This window comes from Myotis yumanensis, unplaced genomic scaffold (assembly GCF_028538775.1).
Source record: "Myotis yumanensis isolate MYYU_CA2020_CCGP unplaced genomic scaffold, mMyoYum1.0.hap1 SCAF_8, whole genome shotgun sequence".
Taxonomy (NCBI): domain Eukaryota; kingdom Metazoa; phylum Chordata; class Mammalia; order Chiroptera; family Vespertilionidae; genus Myotis; species Myotis yumanensis.
In genome coordinates this window covers 40,325,592-40,343,673 of record NW_027223759.1, presented here as the reverse complement: position 1 = coordinate 40,343,673, position 18,082 = coordinate 40,325,592, and the positions used below count along the sequence as shown (strand labels likewise).

The following is an 18,082-nucleotide window of genomic DNA, read 5'->3' as shown; positions in this document are numbered from 1 at the left end:
CAATCTGGTGAGTAAGATTTTAGAAAAATGAGTCACCTAAACCTCAGAAAATTTAGATTTGAAAAATAAGTACATATACAGTAAAAGTAGAAATGAAGAAGTAATTATGTGAAAAAAGGAGAATATTGTTAATATCAAGGGTTTCATATGTAAGTAGTAAGGGAAAGGGAAATTTTTTTCTTTTTTTGCTTACAAACACTTTTATTTTTATATTGAATTTATTGGAATGATTTGGTTAATAAAATTATATAGGTTTCAGGTGTATAATACTTCATCACCACCCCAAGTTAAGCCTCCTTCCATCACCATTTATCCCTCCTTTACTCTCTCCTACCTCCCCCTTACCCCCCTTTCTCTCTGGTAATCACCATACTGTTATCTGTGTCTATGAGTTATTGTTTTTTAATCCCTTCACCTTTTTCACCCAGCCCTCCAACTCCCCTCCCCTCTGACAGCTGTTAGTCTGTTCTGTGTATATATGAGTCTGTTTCTATTTTGTTAGTTACTTTATTTTGTTCATAATATTCCACATATAAGTGAAATCATATGGTACCTGTCTTTCTCTGACTAGCTTTTTTCACTTAGCATAATACTCTCCAGGTCCATCCTACTTTTTTATGGCTGAGTAATATTCCATTGTGTACCACAGCTTTTTATCCACTCATTTAATGATGGTCACTTAGGTTGCTTCCATATCTTGGCTATAATAAATAACACTGCAAGAGTTTTTGTTTTTAATTTTTTTTTCATTTTTCAATGTTTTTGTTTTTCTTACTATTTAAAAATTTAGAAAAATTTCAAATTTATACACAAGTAAAGAGAATAGTATTGTGAGCTCCCATATGCACATACCCAGATTCATTTATCCCTTTCCTCTTTCATTCTGAAGTCCCTAGACATAGACATATTATATCCAACATACATGCTTCAGTATGCATCTGTTAATATGAACATTTTTCTACAAAACTATAATGGCCATTGTCACACCAAACAATTGGATGCTAATTCTTTGATATCACTTACTACCTATTCCATATTTCTCAAAATTGTCTTTTTATAGTTGATTTAGTTACATCAGATCCAAAGTACATACATTTCATTTGGCTATTGAGCCTCTTAAGTCTCTTTTATCTGGTATGTTCCGCCCTTCCCAAGTCATTTACTTAAAGAAATCAAGCCACATGTGCAATAGAACGATCCACGTGCTGCATTTGTCCGATTGTTACTTAACCTTTTTCTCTGTCACCCAGATTATTAGAAACTGGAAGTTAGATTTAGAGGCTTGATTAGATTCAGATTCTACTTTCTGACAAGAATTCTGCTTCCGTGGTGGAGTGTACTTCATTTAATATCACCCCAGGAGGCCTATATGGTCTGGTTGCCCCACTTTTAGTGATTCTAAGATTCAACAACAGAATAGCTTCTGGGAATAATATCCTGATCTATTGTGAAGTTTCCCCCATCAATTTTTTTCAACTAATGACTTTGTTCTTTAATAATCATTGTCCGAATACATTATTTCATTAGGGATTATAAAACTGGTGATTTCTCCAACCCCCACCTCACCCCATCCTATCAGTCTTTCTACATTTATTAGCTGGAATTCTTTTGTAAGGCACAGTGCCTTATCAACTAGCATTTGGTGACCTGAAATACAGTTCAGGTAGGAAAGGCAGGGCAAGTGTTTACTACTTTGCTTTGAGTAGACCGTTTCAGAGATGGTTCTTCAGTTTCTTCAAAAGGTGATCAAAGATTTTTTTTTTTTTTGCTGTTTTAAGGGGATAGTTCCTCTTTTTCTTGAGTGTTATTGTAAATTCATAAATTTTAAAAATATTATGTTTTAATCAGTTGAAGTGATTTTATTTTTCTGAATGCTATAAATAAAACCTTCTTTGTTCATTGGGAGCCCTTTCAAATTGGCTCCTGTATATACATGCAGAAAAGAGAAACTATCATAAGTGAATCACAGTGAATTTTCGCAGACTGAACATTCCTATGTAATCAGCACCCAGATCAAGATACAGAACATTCCAAAGCACTCCTGTCCCCTTAGTTTCTTTAACCTGCTTCTTGGTACAACAGGCTGCCCCAAGCTCCTCTTGCTCATTTAATGTGAAGTCTAAGAGTCAACCATTCTAGGAGCTCCGATGCCTTTTAGTAGAAAATGGAATTTAGATACTACAATCTGGGCATTAGCGGTGCAGTCTTATCAGTTGTTTTTCAAGGGACATGGTAGTAAGTGTATATACTATATATATATATATACAATTTTAAAAATGAGTTTATATTGATTTTTCCAAGTTAACTTTATGGAGTGTTAATATTACTGGATTTGATATTTGTGTCTCTTCTCTTATACACTGAAAATCTTGGCTTAAAATAACATTACAGAACTTATTTGCTTATCTTTTAAGTACATCAAATGGTTTCAAATGAATAGCTTAGCATTAATCCTACTTATGGTTTTATTTTTATGTAGAGAAGAAATATAGAGTTTTATATACCATTTATTATTATCATTATTTTTGGTTTTTCAAAATTTATGCATATGGTCAGAAGATGAATTTTTCCCTCAGTCCATTTTTTTTTATTAATGTGGATATGTTTATTGGCAATGAGACTCAGTCCATTAAGTCTTTAGTTCACTAGATAATTTGAGTTATTGGCAACTCATTACAGCATAAGCAGGAGATGTTCCAGAAGTGACAGTGCGATTATTGTGCTCTTTAGATGGTGGATCAATATGTGCTGAATTGAATGCATGTATTAGTGTTTACTCCTCATCACAGTGCAGGCCCAGACACAGAAGAAAGGTAGACGCTCTGAATGAAGCAGAGAGTGTCCCAGCACTTTTGTTTTCTTGCTTTCTCCTATTTGACAAATGGATATTTTAGGATTGCTTATTTTGGACTGATTGCCCCCCTACCCCACCAATCCTCACCCAAGGATATGTTTTTATCGATTTTAGAGAATATGGGAGAGGGATAAAAACCGATGTGAAAAAACAACAAGACATTGGTCGGTTGCCTCCTGTATATGCCCCAATGGGGGACTGTACCACAGCCCAGGTATGTGCCTAGGAATTGAACCAGCAATCTTTTGGTGTATGGGATGGTGCTCCAACCAACTGAGCCACCCTGCCAGGGCTGGTCAAATACTTTGATTTTGGGATATATTTTATAACATTTTATCTTAGGAGAAATGTAAGAGTTCACTGAGAATATGGAAATAGGTAGTCTCTCCCTTTCTTCCCTCCCTCTTTGCCATCTAACTATCCTTCCTTTCTTTTTCCGAGGATCAGGCAATTCTTTGAATGTGAAGCTGAGTGCTGGCAATGGGTAGGAAAAAGAGGGCTGCTTAATTCCTCCTTTAGTCTTTTAAGTTTTTTTACCTATCTTCCTAACATGTCCCATTCCCAAACTACAATAAGATTGGAATCTAATATTTGTGAATTTTTAAAAATATGTTTTTTCATATGCAAGGATGCTTAATACTTGAATTAGTCTAACTTTGAGGGTGATTTAAAATGTTACTGACTTTTTTTTATTGACTTTTTATGTTATTCACTTTTCACACTAAGTGAATAATGCTGGGAAATCCTGTATGCAGTGACTCAATAATAGAGATCTACTTTGAAAGGCATGGACACAGACAATAGTGTGGCGAAGGATTGGGAGGGGCTGGTGCCGGGAGGAGGGGGTCAATGGGGAAAAAACAAACAACAACAAAAAACAAAGCAGATATCTGTAATACTTTCAACAATAAAGATACATTTTTTTAAAAAAGAGAGAAAGGTTTGGCTTTTGAAGAACAAGGATATATCAGGAGTAATAATTCTAATCTTTGCCCCAATAAGAAGTGATTTCAGAGATGTTGGACTAGCAGATAGGCTTCCAAAATGCCAACTGTGTAAGGCTGGTGGTAGACTTTAAAGGTTTGACATTTCAGAAACAATAATAATATAAATAGGTGTGTGTTTTTTTATCATGTATCTTATGTCACAGCTGCTATATTTAAAGTGTTCCTCATTCATTCATCTGTTCATTTATCCAGCAAAGTCATTTGAGTACCTATTCAGTATGTACCAGGCACTAATCTGGGCCCTGGGGTTAGAACAAGGAGAGCATGAAACATAATGGGTAAAGTCTCTAGGGATAGACAATAAGCCAATAAATAAATCATGTAACTACTGAGTAAGGTAAGTGCTGTGAGGAAAATGAAAAGAATATTGTGCTAGAAAGTGACAGCGTATGTGTCTATGCCGAGGTGACACAAGCTGAGGGGTGATTGCTGACTAAATTTTCGTGTTTAGAATACTAAATTTGAAAGTACTGTACAGTTTATTTAAACAATAACTGCAAATTTGGCACTTGAATTTATTTCCAAATGTGTAATTTTTTTCAACTGGCACTATACATAGTTAAACACTGAGGTTAAAATTTCTTTTGTCAGCTTCTGAAAACTAGAGGAAGTCTTGGGTGAAGGGTATATAGAAACTCCCTATAGTATATTTGTAACTTTTCTGTAAACCTAAAATTATTTCAAAATAAAACATTTAAAGAAAAAAAATAAAACATGGGTGAAAAAATACCAAAAAACCCCCCAAAAAACTTATCAAATAGAGTTAATTTACATTTTTCCTTTTTATTCTTAAATTCATTCATTTTCTTAAAATTTTCTTGGACTATTTAGGATGTCATCCTTCAGGTGGGAATTAGACAATCTTTTTCACGTGGTGCTTTTAGTGAAACGGGCACCATAGAGAAAAGAACAGGGCCCCTTTGGCCATCCTTTACACCTACTAATGCCCAGTGTCAGGCTTGTTTTAACCGAGAGCAGGGCCCCACCCTCTGGGTTGTTGGTTCATTAGTGTGGATGAGCTCAATAATTTCCATTTGGGATAAGTTCCCAGGTCTCGTGTTGATCCAGGGACTACTTTTCAGAACTTCTGTAGCAAACAATTAACACTATTTTTTCCCCTAAGCTTGGGATTTGGGGAAAAGAAGCTTTTTTCATCAAGTGACATTTTAAACCATCCTTTGAATTTCTTAAACTTCCAATTAATTATCTTTTGACAGGAGTGGATTCACTTATGACCCAGATGTCTTTTTACTGCTGGTTTTCAGTCCAATTTCTGTTGCTGTTGTCCCTTGTTCTCACCGCTCTTGGGGAGTTTTACTAAAAAAAAAAAGTCCCATTTCTGTTGTTTTTAGTGGTGTTTCGGAGTGAAATAGATCCTGTATTCTCTCTTCAAGCTTTATTCCATTTTGTGTGTCTTTTGAAGTAAGGTTTTCTTTCTTGATTTCCACAAAATCCCCTGAGGTGAGTTGGGCACAGAAGTATCTTCCCTGCATTGAGGAAGTGAAGACCTGAGACACAAAATCACGTGATCTGCTGAAAAAGAAGGCTGGAGCTCCAGCTTTCTGACACTCATTTCTTTGTTAATTCTAATGTACCATGAATATGACGCTCTTTCTGGACTTCAAATATGTTTTGTTAAGCCAGCAGGACTCCTATTCCTCCACTTTGTATCATATCTGAAATATATTTGAGAGTAAAATAATCCTAATAATTGTGTTATTTGATGATGCTCCTATATTTATGTGTAGGCTATATTTTTAATAAGGCTAGGCCACACAGTCTATTTAAAGATATAAATTAGGCCCTAGTCGGTTTGGCTCAGTGGATATAGTGTCAGCCTGCGGACTAAAGGGTCCCCTGTTTGATTCTGGTCAAGGGTACATGCCTGGGTTGTGCGCTCAATCCCCAGTAGGGGGTGTGCAGGAGGCAGCTGATCAATGATTCTCTCTCATCATTGATGCTTCTCTCTCCCTTCTTCTCTGAAATCAATAACAATATATTAAAAACAAACAAACAACACAAAAAAACACCACAGCGTATATGTAGTGGTGTACTGTTAAGTGTTTAAAAATAGGGTCTCAAAAATAAAGTGCTAATTTACATGGCTAATTTCAAGTTCCCAAGGGGACGTCTCTGAAAGCTGAGCTAGGGAGAGATGCACATGGTGGTCTCCTGAGCTGGTGCACTCACCCTGAGAGTGTGCGCAGATGACCACATTTTAATCAAATGCTGAAGAACCTGGGGCCTGACAGTAGATCCTCAGTTACTGTCAGCTGTTCCTTCCTCCTGTGACAATGAATGAGCATAATTGAAACCAATACTTATTGTGGATGCCCAAAGTAAGTTGAATTATGGGCACCCTGATATGTAAAGGTCTGCATAACATTGCCATTCTGGAGGGATGACATTTTTAAAAAATTCTGCTTAAGGTTCCTGACCATGAAATATCTGTGATTCGGTAGATAATGGCTAGTAAATTAGGTAGGTGGCAGGTGCAGTAATTCTGTGCAACCAGGCTAGCCCATTAGTGGTGTTTTGAAAGAATTATGCTGCTGCCTGCTGCCTCTATTCCTAATCCTAATGTACAACTTGGCACCAGGAGAACAGAACCTAATAATGGCCCAGGCCTCTAGAGTACCATTAGCAGCCTGGGGATGGGGGTGTGTGTCTTTATTTGAGGACAACTAAGAGGTTTTCTTTTGGGAATGTTGAACTTTGTATAGTCTTTCTCTTCAGCTGGCTACTGAACAGGTAGGGAACTCCAGTCTGCAAATCATTTGGGTTATTTTGGTTTGTCTTTGAGAAAATATAGTAAAACCAAAGAACTGACATGAGGGTGGTTATCTACAGGCAGCTTGTGAGCACAATCATCTGTTCTTGTTGGATATGACAGAAAACTCAAGTCTTAACTAAAATGGTAAGCCCAGTAAACAATATGAGTGGTTTTTGTGGCCCATGACATTAGACTACAGTAATGAAAGTGATAGAGTCCCCATCTTCAAAAATTACACAGAATCAATACAAAAAAAGCATAGTATAATGCTCATTCAATAATATATGTATGCATAAGTATAGAAGTAATACATATTAAAGTGACAATTCTGTCTAATAAAATAGGGAAGATTTTATAAAGAAGATGAAACCTAAGCACAAAGTAGCATAATATTAATGCCTGCATGTTATAAAAGTTATAATAGCTGATAATACAGGAAATTTCTTATTGTTGTAAAATGTACATAAAATTTACCATTTTTTAAAACATTTATTCATTTATAGAGAAAGATAGGAAGAGAGAGGGAAACATTGATTTGTAGTTCCACTTATTTATGCATTCACTAGAGGCCTGGTGCACAACATTCATGCACTGGGTGAGCGGGGGCGGGGGGGGGGGGATTTATCCCTCAGCCCGGCCTGCACCCTCTCACAGTCCAGGACCTCTCAGGGGATGTCCTACTGCCAGCTTAGGGAGAGGCTCCTGCCACCACCGCTGCACTTGCCAGCCATAAGCCTGGCTTCTGGCTGAGCAGCACTCCCCCTGTGGGAGCACAAGACCACCAGAGGGCAGCTCCTGCATTGAGGGTCTGCCCCCTGGTGGTCAGTGTACATCACAGCGACTAGTCGTTCAGCCGTTTGGTTGATTTGCATATTAGGGTTTTATTATATAGGAATTTTTTTTCTTGTTCTCTATGCATTCATTGATTGATTCTTATATGTGCTTGCACTGGGGGGATCGAACCTGCAACCTTAGCATATTGGGATGACTCTCTAACCAGCTGAGCTCGTTTTAACCATTTTGAAGTGTATAGTTCAACAACATTAAATATATTCACTTTGTTCTGTAGCCGCCACCACTATGGTCTGAATGTCTGTTTCCTCCCAAAATTCATATGTTGAAATCCTAACCCCCAAGGTGATTCTATTAAGAGGTGGGGGCCTTTGGGAAGGGATTAGATCATGAAGGTGGAGCTCTCATGAATGGAATTAGTGCCCTTATAAAAGACACTTCAGAGATATCCCTGTTGCCTTCCACCATGTGAGGACACAGCAACCAGATGGCCATTTATGAACCAGGAAGCAGGTTCTTACCAGACACTGAATCTGCTGGTGCCATGGTCATGGACTTGCCAGCCCCTAGAACTGTGAGAAATAAATATTTGTTTATAAAGCCCCAGTCTATGGTAATTAGTTACAGCAGCTGAATGGACTAAGACAGCCACCTTCCATCTCCAAAACTTTTTCATCTTCCAAACTGAAACTCTGTATGCATTAAACATGCACTCGCCATGCCCTCCTCCTCACAGACCCTGGCAACCACCCTTCTACTTCTGTCTCTATAAATTTGACTACTCTAGGTACTTCAGATAAGTTGAAGCATACAGTATTTGTCCTTTTGTGTCTGGCTTATTTCACCTAGCATAATGTCTTCATGATTCATCCATGTTGTACCACGTGTCAGAATTTTCATACTTTTTAAGGCTGAATAATATCCCATTGTATGACTATCCCACATTTTGTTTATCCATTTATCTGGGTTGCTTTCACCTTTTGGATATTATAAACAATGTGTATACAGACATCTGTTCAAATCCATGCATTAAATTCCCTTGGGTAAATACCAAGAATTGGAATTACGGGATCACATGGTAATTCTATTTTTAATATCTTGAGAAACTTCCATACCATTTTCAATAGCAGTGACACCATTTTACATTCCCACCAGCAATCTAATAGGGTAATTCAGGAACATTTTTAGCCTATGCCATTCTGCCTCCTTTGGCCAATTCTTCAGCATAACTCAAATCAGCACAGAAGCTATTGTTTTGATAGGAAATTGCTGTTGAGGATGTGTGCTGTTATGTAAGTCACCGGTACCCCAGTAAGAGTCTACACACTCAACATGGATTTATGAATTGTTATTTAAGGTCACAAAGCAGAGACTTTTTAAAAAATATTTCTTATTGTTGTTAAAAACTCTTTGCTCTCTGCTGATCACCAGTACCTATTATCAGTCATGGGAACCGTATTTCCAAATATTATTTTTCCTGTTAAAATATGAATTATGACAGTACCAAAGCTTCCTTGCAAAACATGTTAGCAAGGGTCAGAAACAAAGTGATGAATAAAACAGTGGCTGGAAAAATCTTAGAAAATTAGCACTGGTAAAATTACTGAGTGATGGTATCCAAATGGCCTTGTCAAGAATTCATGGCACATGCTCCCATCAAAATCAAATGTTATATGATCTCTTTATAGTAAATACGTTGTACAGCTTTTATACCCATGGCTATTTTTTAACCTGTGCTGGTAACAATCATTTTAGAAATATAAACTCACAAGGATACCTTTTGATAATGTGATGAAAGCTATTGAATATTTCCCTAGGAAAATATGATGCATGTATATCCACCGCTTTTCATATTTCTGGGGTTTAAAGAATGTTCTAAAGCTGTCCATGAATCCCAGATTAAGAACCTCTGTAAGTTAGTTTTGTATGCCATAAGTCATGTACCATAACCTAAAAAACCTGATTTGTTGCTTAGTTTATTCATTGATTTATTAGTAAATCAAGGGTAAAGTGCAGTGAAAAAATCTGTCAAATAGATTTAATAAGCCATCTAAGCCCTATTTTCCCTGCCTGTATACTGAATAATAGGAGAGTTACTGAGAGTGGATGAAAAGTACTTGGCATCCAGGACTGGCACATAGAAAGAGCCTGTTATTTTTATTGGTATTTTTTCTCTGGCACGATAGAGATAGCTGGGAAGGAGGTGGTACTTTCTTCTTAGGACTTTGACCTCAAATGATGTTTTTACTGTGCTGTCTTATTACTCTGTAATTTTTTGTAAGGCCACTTATGCTTTGTTAAGTATAAAATGAGCAGATGTCCAGAGAAGAAGGATTACTTGGGGAAACAGTATAAGTGGTAGTTTGATTGTTCAGGATAAGAAGTATTCCCTGATATCTTCTAACAATAATTTTTTGAAGATTCAGTTCTGAGAACAATTCAATGCATAATGCCCAAGCGCCAGCAAACCCTAAAACAGGAGGTAAGAGTTGGACCATATTTCTGGAATCTAAAGTGCAAAATCATACTAAGTACAAAATTAAAACTAGATTGGGAAGAATATATAATTATTAAATCTAGGGGCCAATGTCCTAATTAGAAAATATATCAGCTCAAATTATAGTTTTCTAATAAAGACATTATCACATTCTAACTTAACAGAGATTAGTGTGGTATTTGAAAATGGCTGATTTAAGCTGACTTTCAGGGAAACTTCCATATGAAAAGTTACAACTAAATAAGTAGAACAATGAATTCTTAAATTACTGGAGGAAACTAGAATCAATGTCACCTAAGGGAAGGGAAAACCTTTGCTGTACGAGGCTTTTACTTATATCTGAAATGGCAATGCCCCAGGTATAGTGAGGAACCATTTTCCCTCTTGAGTCAAGTCACATTTTGGCATAGTTTTATGTAATTTGTACAGCAAGGAAGTGCTTTCCCTGTGTATCATTTGAATTGTAGGCATACATAATTAACATTGTCTCTTTATAGTAATTTTAAAAACTTGGTTGTTACTTAATGGTTTATGAAACCCATATCTTTTTTATGTTTTCTTTTTAAAAATATGTACATTAGCACCCCCTCCCCCTCCATGGTTTTGTGCTTTCCATGGTTTCAGTTACCCAGGGTTAACAGCAGTCCAAAAATATTAAATAGAAACTCCAAAAATAAATAATTGCATGCCATTTTATGAGTAGATGATGACCCTTGAACTTAAAATATGAAGGTTTACTTTTTCCTGCCTTTTTTCTGTTTGCAAGATAATTTCCTCAGTTTCATCTTTCTAATCTATATATGACTAGATTTTTCTGCAGAATCATTCTGCGCTTCATTAATATCATTTTAATTACTGCATTTAAATGTGGTGTCATTATTTGTTTCCTTAGTTTCTTACCTATGCCAGTTTCAATTGCATCTGAGTCTATCTTATCATATTCAAAGATTCCATTTTTTATAAAAATTTTGCAAATGTGTAAAGCATTTGTACTCTAAAGCTCTTTGTCTTTTGCTAGAATTAATATTCCAAATAAGCCCTCATCTATCTCTTGCACATAATAATTTTCTCTCCTTTTAGGGGAATAATTTTCCATAGTGCTTTATTGACACACATTTTTTTAAAACATTTTTCTTTGAGATCTGCTCTTTGTCAAAAGATTATTTGTGCCAGTTATCCTTGGCTCCCTTCATGTTACTTGGTTAACATTCAAATCCTCCTTTTACAATTCACCCTGGAGGTAGAATGTAGGTTTGTAGAATGTAGGTTTGTCTATTTCATTATTTAGTAAAGCACCTTAAGAGAGTGGGGAGGAATCTTGGTCATTCACAATCAGAAAACTTGTCTCTCTGTATACTTTTTCTTTTTAGTTTTATAAATGACTGCACCAGAAGGCAGCCTGGGAAAGGGAGACTGTATTTTGGGGGTGCGTTGAGACATGTCCACGGTGCTCTTCCGAAGCCAAGACTGAAGAAGGCAGCGAAGGGCAAGACAGGGCCGCTTACTTGCTCTGCCTCCATGGTCTCAGAAAACACTTAACATGTGGGGAGCCTTTTCCTTATGCCTCTCATCTTTGGGGGAAATTGGTGGAGTTGCCAGATTTTCTTCCTATCACATCACTTCACTGTCTTGAAATGGGGAGTCCTATGTGGTTTCAGATATCCTCACTTGATCCCTGAATGAAGTGAGTCCTTAGATTTTATGACATGTGGTGGCCACCGTTCCCTAGTGTAAGTATTAATGGTCTTTTTAATTTGTTTAATCCTTTTAGTCATTTTGTTGTAGGAAAATGTTTATCAGATTTTACACTTCCATCTCATGCTTATCTTCTTGAAATTAGTCCTTGATTTCCTTTTTCTTACCCATGAGTTAATGACCTGAAAAATACAAAAGATTGCCTACCCTCTCTTAGAAAAAAGAACTTTAATATATAATGACAATAGACATTCTTTGTTCTAATGATGATCTTGATGGAAAACTAATTTATTCTGCCCAGCAGTACAGTGACATTTGCATTGATAAAATCAATTGATAGGAATGCCCTGCCCCAGGTGACTTGAAAAAGACAAACCATTCATAACCCAAACACTACTTAAAACAGAATCTAATATTACAGATTAATATTAGAATTAATCTATGGAGAATTATACCCTAATTTTATGAAGCTGATATTCCAAATTGAGGAAAATCTTGATTGAGCCAGGTCTTATGGCAAACCTCAGCTGTACTTGCAGAAAAGGAGGCCTTTGAGAAAAGGACGAAAATACTTCGCTTTTCTTACAGTTTATTCTCACTTTGAGATCCCAGTGCTCCAACCAAAAATGTGGGATCTTTTGCTGTAGAATCCCAAGAGTAATTCTGTAAAACTCCAGATTAAGTCATTAAGGCTGCGATGAAGATGGGAGGAGAATATTTTGATTTGGGTGGGGGATGGGGTGGGTTAGTGGGTGGGGGAAGACTCATAAGATACCATTTTACTCTTGATTTAGACACAGACCGATGGTTCCATCATGACTTAGAAAAGCTTAAAGCAAAACAAGTAGAACTTTAAAAGGGAAGTTGTATCTTCCAAACTAATGGCAAATATAAAGGTTGATTAGAACCATATTAAATTAATATTATAAGGAAAGGCAGATTATTTAAAAAGATATCCAGCTTTAAAGGAACAGAGAAGAACCCAAAAGTAAGAAGTATAAAATCATATCCAGGGGTAACTATTAGTTATGACATTAAATGGAAATGGGAAAAACTTCACTAAAATTAGATTTTTTAAAAAGTAATCCAACATGATCATTACTAGAAGAACAGAATGATGTAGAAAGTTTAAATATAAAAGAACGGACACATTTCATTTACCACTTGAAAACAGAGCAGATAATACCAAATAAAGCAAAAAAGTATTGAAATCAACAAAGAAGCTCGTTTTTACAATAATCAGAAAGTGAATATGGAGTTATTACAAACTCTTCCATGATAAATCTCATTGTTTCAAAATATACTGAATACAACCTAAATATCCCAGTACAAGAAAGGTTAAATGTATTGTGGTATATCTGTGTGGTGCCTAATATGTAGTGATTAAGAGTGGTGATATTGAAGTTTCTTTGTTCATAAGGAAGACTGTTACCGATATATTGTTGATAAAAGAAAGCATATTATAGGTAATATGCACATTATTCTCCTACTTTGGTTAAAGCAGAATCAAAATATTAACCATTGTTATTACTATGTGATAAAACGAGTCAATTTAAATATTTTCATCCATACTTTTAATCTTTCTATGGTAAATATAGTAGATTATGTTTTTGTTCACTACTCTTCACTGCCTCCCCCTTTGGGGGGATTATACTTTTATGCATCATTGACCTCAGTTTGGCCACATGACTTGCTTTGGCCAATAAAATGTGAGTGAAAGTAACATGTGCCACCTCAAGCAAAGGCATTCAGAACTATCTCATGGTTCTGCCATGGCTCCTTCCCCCTTCACGTGGCGTGGGGGTTGCTCCTTCAGCCTGGATGAAGAGGATACAGAACATGGCTGCAGCTGACCTATAAAGGACTTGTAAATGAGTAAGAAATAAACCTTTCTTGTAAAGACTTGAGATTTTGCAGTTGTGCTACCACATCACAACTTAGCTCAGGCTAACTAGTCCCCAGTCTCAAATGTGTTTCTGAACACATACAAGTTATGGTGCCTATGAAGAGCAAGTTCTAGGAGTCTTTTCTGCCACCCTTTGATTTAGTTAGGTCCCTGGGTCATTAATCTGAATTTTTTTAATCCTCATCTGAGGATATACTTATTGATTTTTAGAAAAAGAGGGAGAGAGAGAAACATCAGTGTGAGAGAGAACATCAACTTGTTGCCTTCCATATGTGCCCCGACCTGGGACTGAAACTGCAACCTAAGTATGTGCCTAAGTGGTAATCGAGCCCACAACCCTTCAATATATGGGACAATGTTCCAACCAACTGTGCCATACTGGCCAGGGCCCTAAATTAGAATTTTATGTTACTTAGTGTAAATGCAAATGGTACAGTACCTAGAAACCATTATAATGATCCCATTGATAAGAAGGAATGATGAGACAGAAAAATTAGATATTCATCTTTCATAATGATGTTATTTCCAGCTACAATACTTTTCTCATTGAGTATAAAAATTATGTTGGTGTTGACTTTAAATCTATGGTCTCTTTTGGGTGTAGAATAGGCAATTCCTGAAAATGTGCTTGGATAGAGATGAAATAACTATTTTTTAAAATGTCACAGCCATTCTTACACTCTAAGAATAAAGAATAAGTAGATGCAAGCTGATAACAGAGTTCATACTTCCTCTTGTAATGCATTTTGATCCCATTCAACCTTTTATTAGGTACTTGAAATCTTTTTTTAAAAATAAAAATTAATAGAAAAAACAACAATCTCAAAAACGATTCTTGGAATGGATTAACTTCTTCCACCTTTTCTTCATTCTTGATATTATTATAGATATTCATACCTATGATTCAACCAAAATGTTGCTCTTTCATCACAGACAACTTACCCTGAAAATGTCATTTTTAGTTAAAACAAAAACCAAGATTTTAGCATTATTGTTAATCAGAAAGTGAAGTCGGATGTGGTTAAGAAAAAACAACAGTGCCACAGAGGAAATGTTGGCCCTTGATGTAGCTTAGATTGGATTTACTTCCAAATGGATAACAATTTAATGAGTTTGGTTGTCTCAACCTCATCCCTTGGGGGCACTTGAGCACATCACAGAACCTCCATACTTTCAGCTCAAGTGTCAGCGTTTACTTGTAAAACATCTTGGACCAGAAAGTGAAGTGCTTAAAATTAAGGATCTGAGCAGTGTTCTTGCTTTCTGGTTGCTGGCAGCAGAGCTTGGCTTGAGAAATTTTAGTCACACTTATTAGACTGCTTTCATTAAAAAAAGGATTAGATGATTATTTAAGTGTCAATTTATGACTACCTTTTGTCAATACCAAATGAAACTTATCTTGAGCCAAGAATAAGTTCTTTACATTTCTATTAGCTCCAAAACTAGGAAAGAGCTCTGCAGCTCTTTGCATTTCTGTTAGCTCCAAAAAAACTTGGGTGAGTACTTTCAAGGAGTATAAGCATTAAGATAGGGGCTAGAACTTGGCCTTTCATCCTCTTAGAAGAGGATGAAGTTCATTTTAATGGTCAATGTTTTGAGTCACAGATTGGTGTGTTAGCATTTCATCTCACACTGTCATGATTACCTTTAAAATGACTTCTTTTAGCAACCTCTGTTGCCAGTTGAACCGTTTTTAGCCCTAGTACTACAATGCAGATTTTCCTTATATGAATCTAAATGAAAAATGAAGTGGTCCTTGGCTGTGGATAAGTGAAGCAACTCCTAGCACTACCCCAGTTCTGGGACCTGCCTGTCAACCTGTGGATGCTTTCAATCCTGTTGATTGTTGTGTTGAGAAAGTCATATATAGGTGTGCTGTAGACTTGGGCACAAATAACCGTGGATATATGTATTACTTCATCCTTTCTAATGGCTGGATCACATGATACACAAAAAAACAGGAGCCCTTTTGCCTTTTGTGACTCACTGTCTTATGTTGGATTTGATCATCACAAACATGAAATAACTGAACTGGAGACAAGCATGGAATGAGCTCTTATTATAACCCATTGGGCAGGGGAAATTAAATTTCAGAGGGAAAAAACTGATGTACTTGGACATGAGGGCCCAGCGCATAGCTCTGCTTTAAAACAAAGAGATTACAGCCTGGCTTTCATGGCCCAGTGATTGAGCATTGACCTATGAATCAGGAAGTCATGGTTCAATTCCCTGTCAGGGCATATGTCCAGGTTGTGGGTAGATTCCCATGTGCAGGAGGTGGTGAATCGATAATTCTCTCTCACCATTGATGTTTCTCTCCCTCCCCGTTCCTGTCTGAAATCAGTAAAAATATATTTTAAATAAATAAATAAATAAAACAAAGACTACCAGAGAAAAGTGTGACTTTAGCATATAGTTTCTTCTCACTTTCCTTTTGGACAGACTTTTGTTACACATTAACACTTTTCGTCTCCACCTTAAAAATCTAGAGGAAGAAATATTTCCTAATGTGTCAGAATTCTTCCTCTCACTAACATTTTAGTATTTTTCCTAAATATAAATTTACATAAGTTATAATTTGTTTGTTTTGCTTTCAGATGTTTTGGACGCCTTCAATATTTACCTTCTCTTTCCTAGTCCAACCTGATTCGTGAAATGGACTGAAGCCAAAAATTCACCTACTTCTTTGTCTGAATTTGAGACACAATTGGGATGACCTTAAGTGCACGCGACTAGACTCCAACCGCAGCTATGAGTTCAGATGAGAAGGGCATATCTCCGGCTCATAAAACATCTACTCCAACCCATAGAAGTGCCTCCTCTTCAACATCCTCCCAAAGAGAGAGTAGACAGGTAAGAGAAGAGTATAAAGTGCATTTTGTTATTTTATGCAAACACAGTATCATTAGGATATGATGGGGTTGCTAATTCATTCTGAAATTTTGTTATGAAGATTTTTATTCCACAGGAAAACTCACTGATTTCTGTAGATCTACCTGGAATAGAGGATCCTGCTCTTGCTTTTCTGTTATTTAGGATCCTTTCTTAGAGCGTAGAGCACAGGAAGGGTAGCTAAAAGCCCTGGAGAATTTTCCCATTCTGCACCTCGAGGCAGGAGCCAGCTATTGGACCTGGAATGTTGTGCTCTCCCTCTCTTCATCTGTGGAGATAGAAAGACAAGGGTCTCCTTCCAATAACTCTCACTGGTCGCAAAGCACTAACTTCTGTTTGGTGTTTCATGGAATCTGGTAACAAATTCAAGAATTAGATTATAAATAAAATTGTAGTATCAACGATATTAAGGGCAGTAAAAACTCAGAGAATGTTTAAAGTCAACAGAGAAAGTGAATTATTGTTGCTTAATTATCCCAGTGAGCCAACTCGGTAAGTTATTTTTGTTTACGGAGTTAATTCGTTGCTACCTCAGTGGCTATTCCACAGTCAGAGTGTGGGGATTAGTCATATGAATTGTCTTCATTGTCAAACAGGTGATTGTTTTGTCCAGTCCTTGTCTCTGTATTACTAGTTACCATTATAATATTATCTGTGATAGGATTTTTGTTGTGTAACTGGAAGTTCACAGTAAGCCAGTGTTGTTAACTTTTTATAGAATCTTTTCTTTAGGAGGACATTCAATTAGTAAACATTCTTACAAGGGTTTTTCCCTCCTATTTTATGTGTTCAAAATATATTGCCTGACACCAATCAGAAAGGATATATGCATCCCTATGTTCACAGCAGCACAATTTACAATAGCTAAGATTTGGAAACAGCCAAGTGCCCATCAGCAGATGAGTGGATTAAGAAATGGTGGTACATCTACACAATGGAATACTACGCTGCTGTAAAAAAAAAAAGACTCTTAACCTTTGCAACAGCATGGATGAACCTGGAGAGCATTATGCTGAGTAAAATAAGCCAGTCAGAGAAAGATAAATATCACATGATCTCACTCATTTGTGGAATATAATGAACAATATAAACTGATGAACAAAAATAGATCCAGAAACAGAGAAGCATCGAACAGACTGTCCAATCTTAGTGGGAAGTCAGGAGAGTTTTGGTTGGGGGTTGGTTAAGCGATTAACCAAAGGACTTGTATGCATGCATGTAAGCATAACCAATGAACACAGACAGTAGGGGTGTGAGGGCATGTGCTGTGGGGGTGGGAGCAGCTGGGGAGAGGTCCATAGGGGGAAAAAGAGACATATGTAATACTTTAAGCAATGAAGAATTTAAATTTAAAAAAAATATATATATATATATATATATATATATATATATATATATATATATACTGGTTTCTAGAAGTATAAACATCACTTATTCAGTTGTCCATATATAGACCTGGGCCTGAGCCAGTTCCAGATGTGATTTCATTCTTTTATTTATTTTAAATATATTTTTATTGATTTCTGAGAGGAAGGGAGAGGGAGAGAGAGATAGAAACATCAATGATGGGAGAGGATCATTGATTGGCTGCCTCCTGCATGTCCCCTACTGGGGATCGAGCCCACAACCCGAGCATGTGCCCTTGACCGGAATGGAACCCAGGACC

At 36.6% G+C, this 18,082-nt stretch overlaps 2 protein-coding genes across 11 annotated transcripts in view; one reads left to right on the top strand and one right to left on the bottom strand.

The window, feature by feature from the left end:
• Nucleotides 1–18,082, bottom strand: part of PRKRA (protein activator of interferon induced protein kinase EIF2AK2) — a 375,739-nt gene that overhangs the window by 239,134 nt on the left and 118,523 nt on the right. The gene's annotated exons all lie outside the window — the stretch shown is intronic.
• OSBPL6 (oxysterol binding protein like 6) overlaps nucleotides 1–18,082 on the top strand; it is a 178,171-nt gene that overhangs the window by 85,229 nt on the left and 74,860 nt on the right. For 9 of the 10 annotated variants that reach the window (XM_070422667.1, XM_070422668.1, XM_070422677.1 and 6 more), the window contains one exon: nucleotides 16,122–16,377. In XM_070422667.1, coding sequence (XP_070278768.1) covers nucleotides 16,276–16,377 — 102 coding nt within the window. In that variant the 5' untranslated portion in view covers nucleotides 16,122–16,275. The remainder of the gene's footprint in view (nucleotides 1–16,121; nucleotides 16,378–18,082) is intronic. The other variant, XM_070422670.1, reaches the window with a different exon arrangement.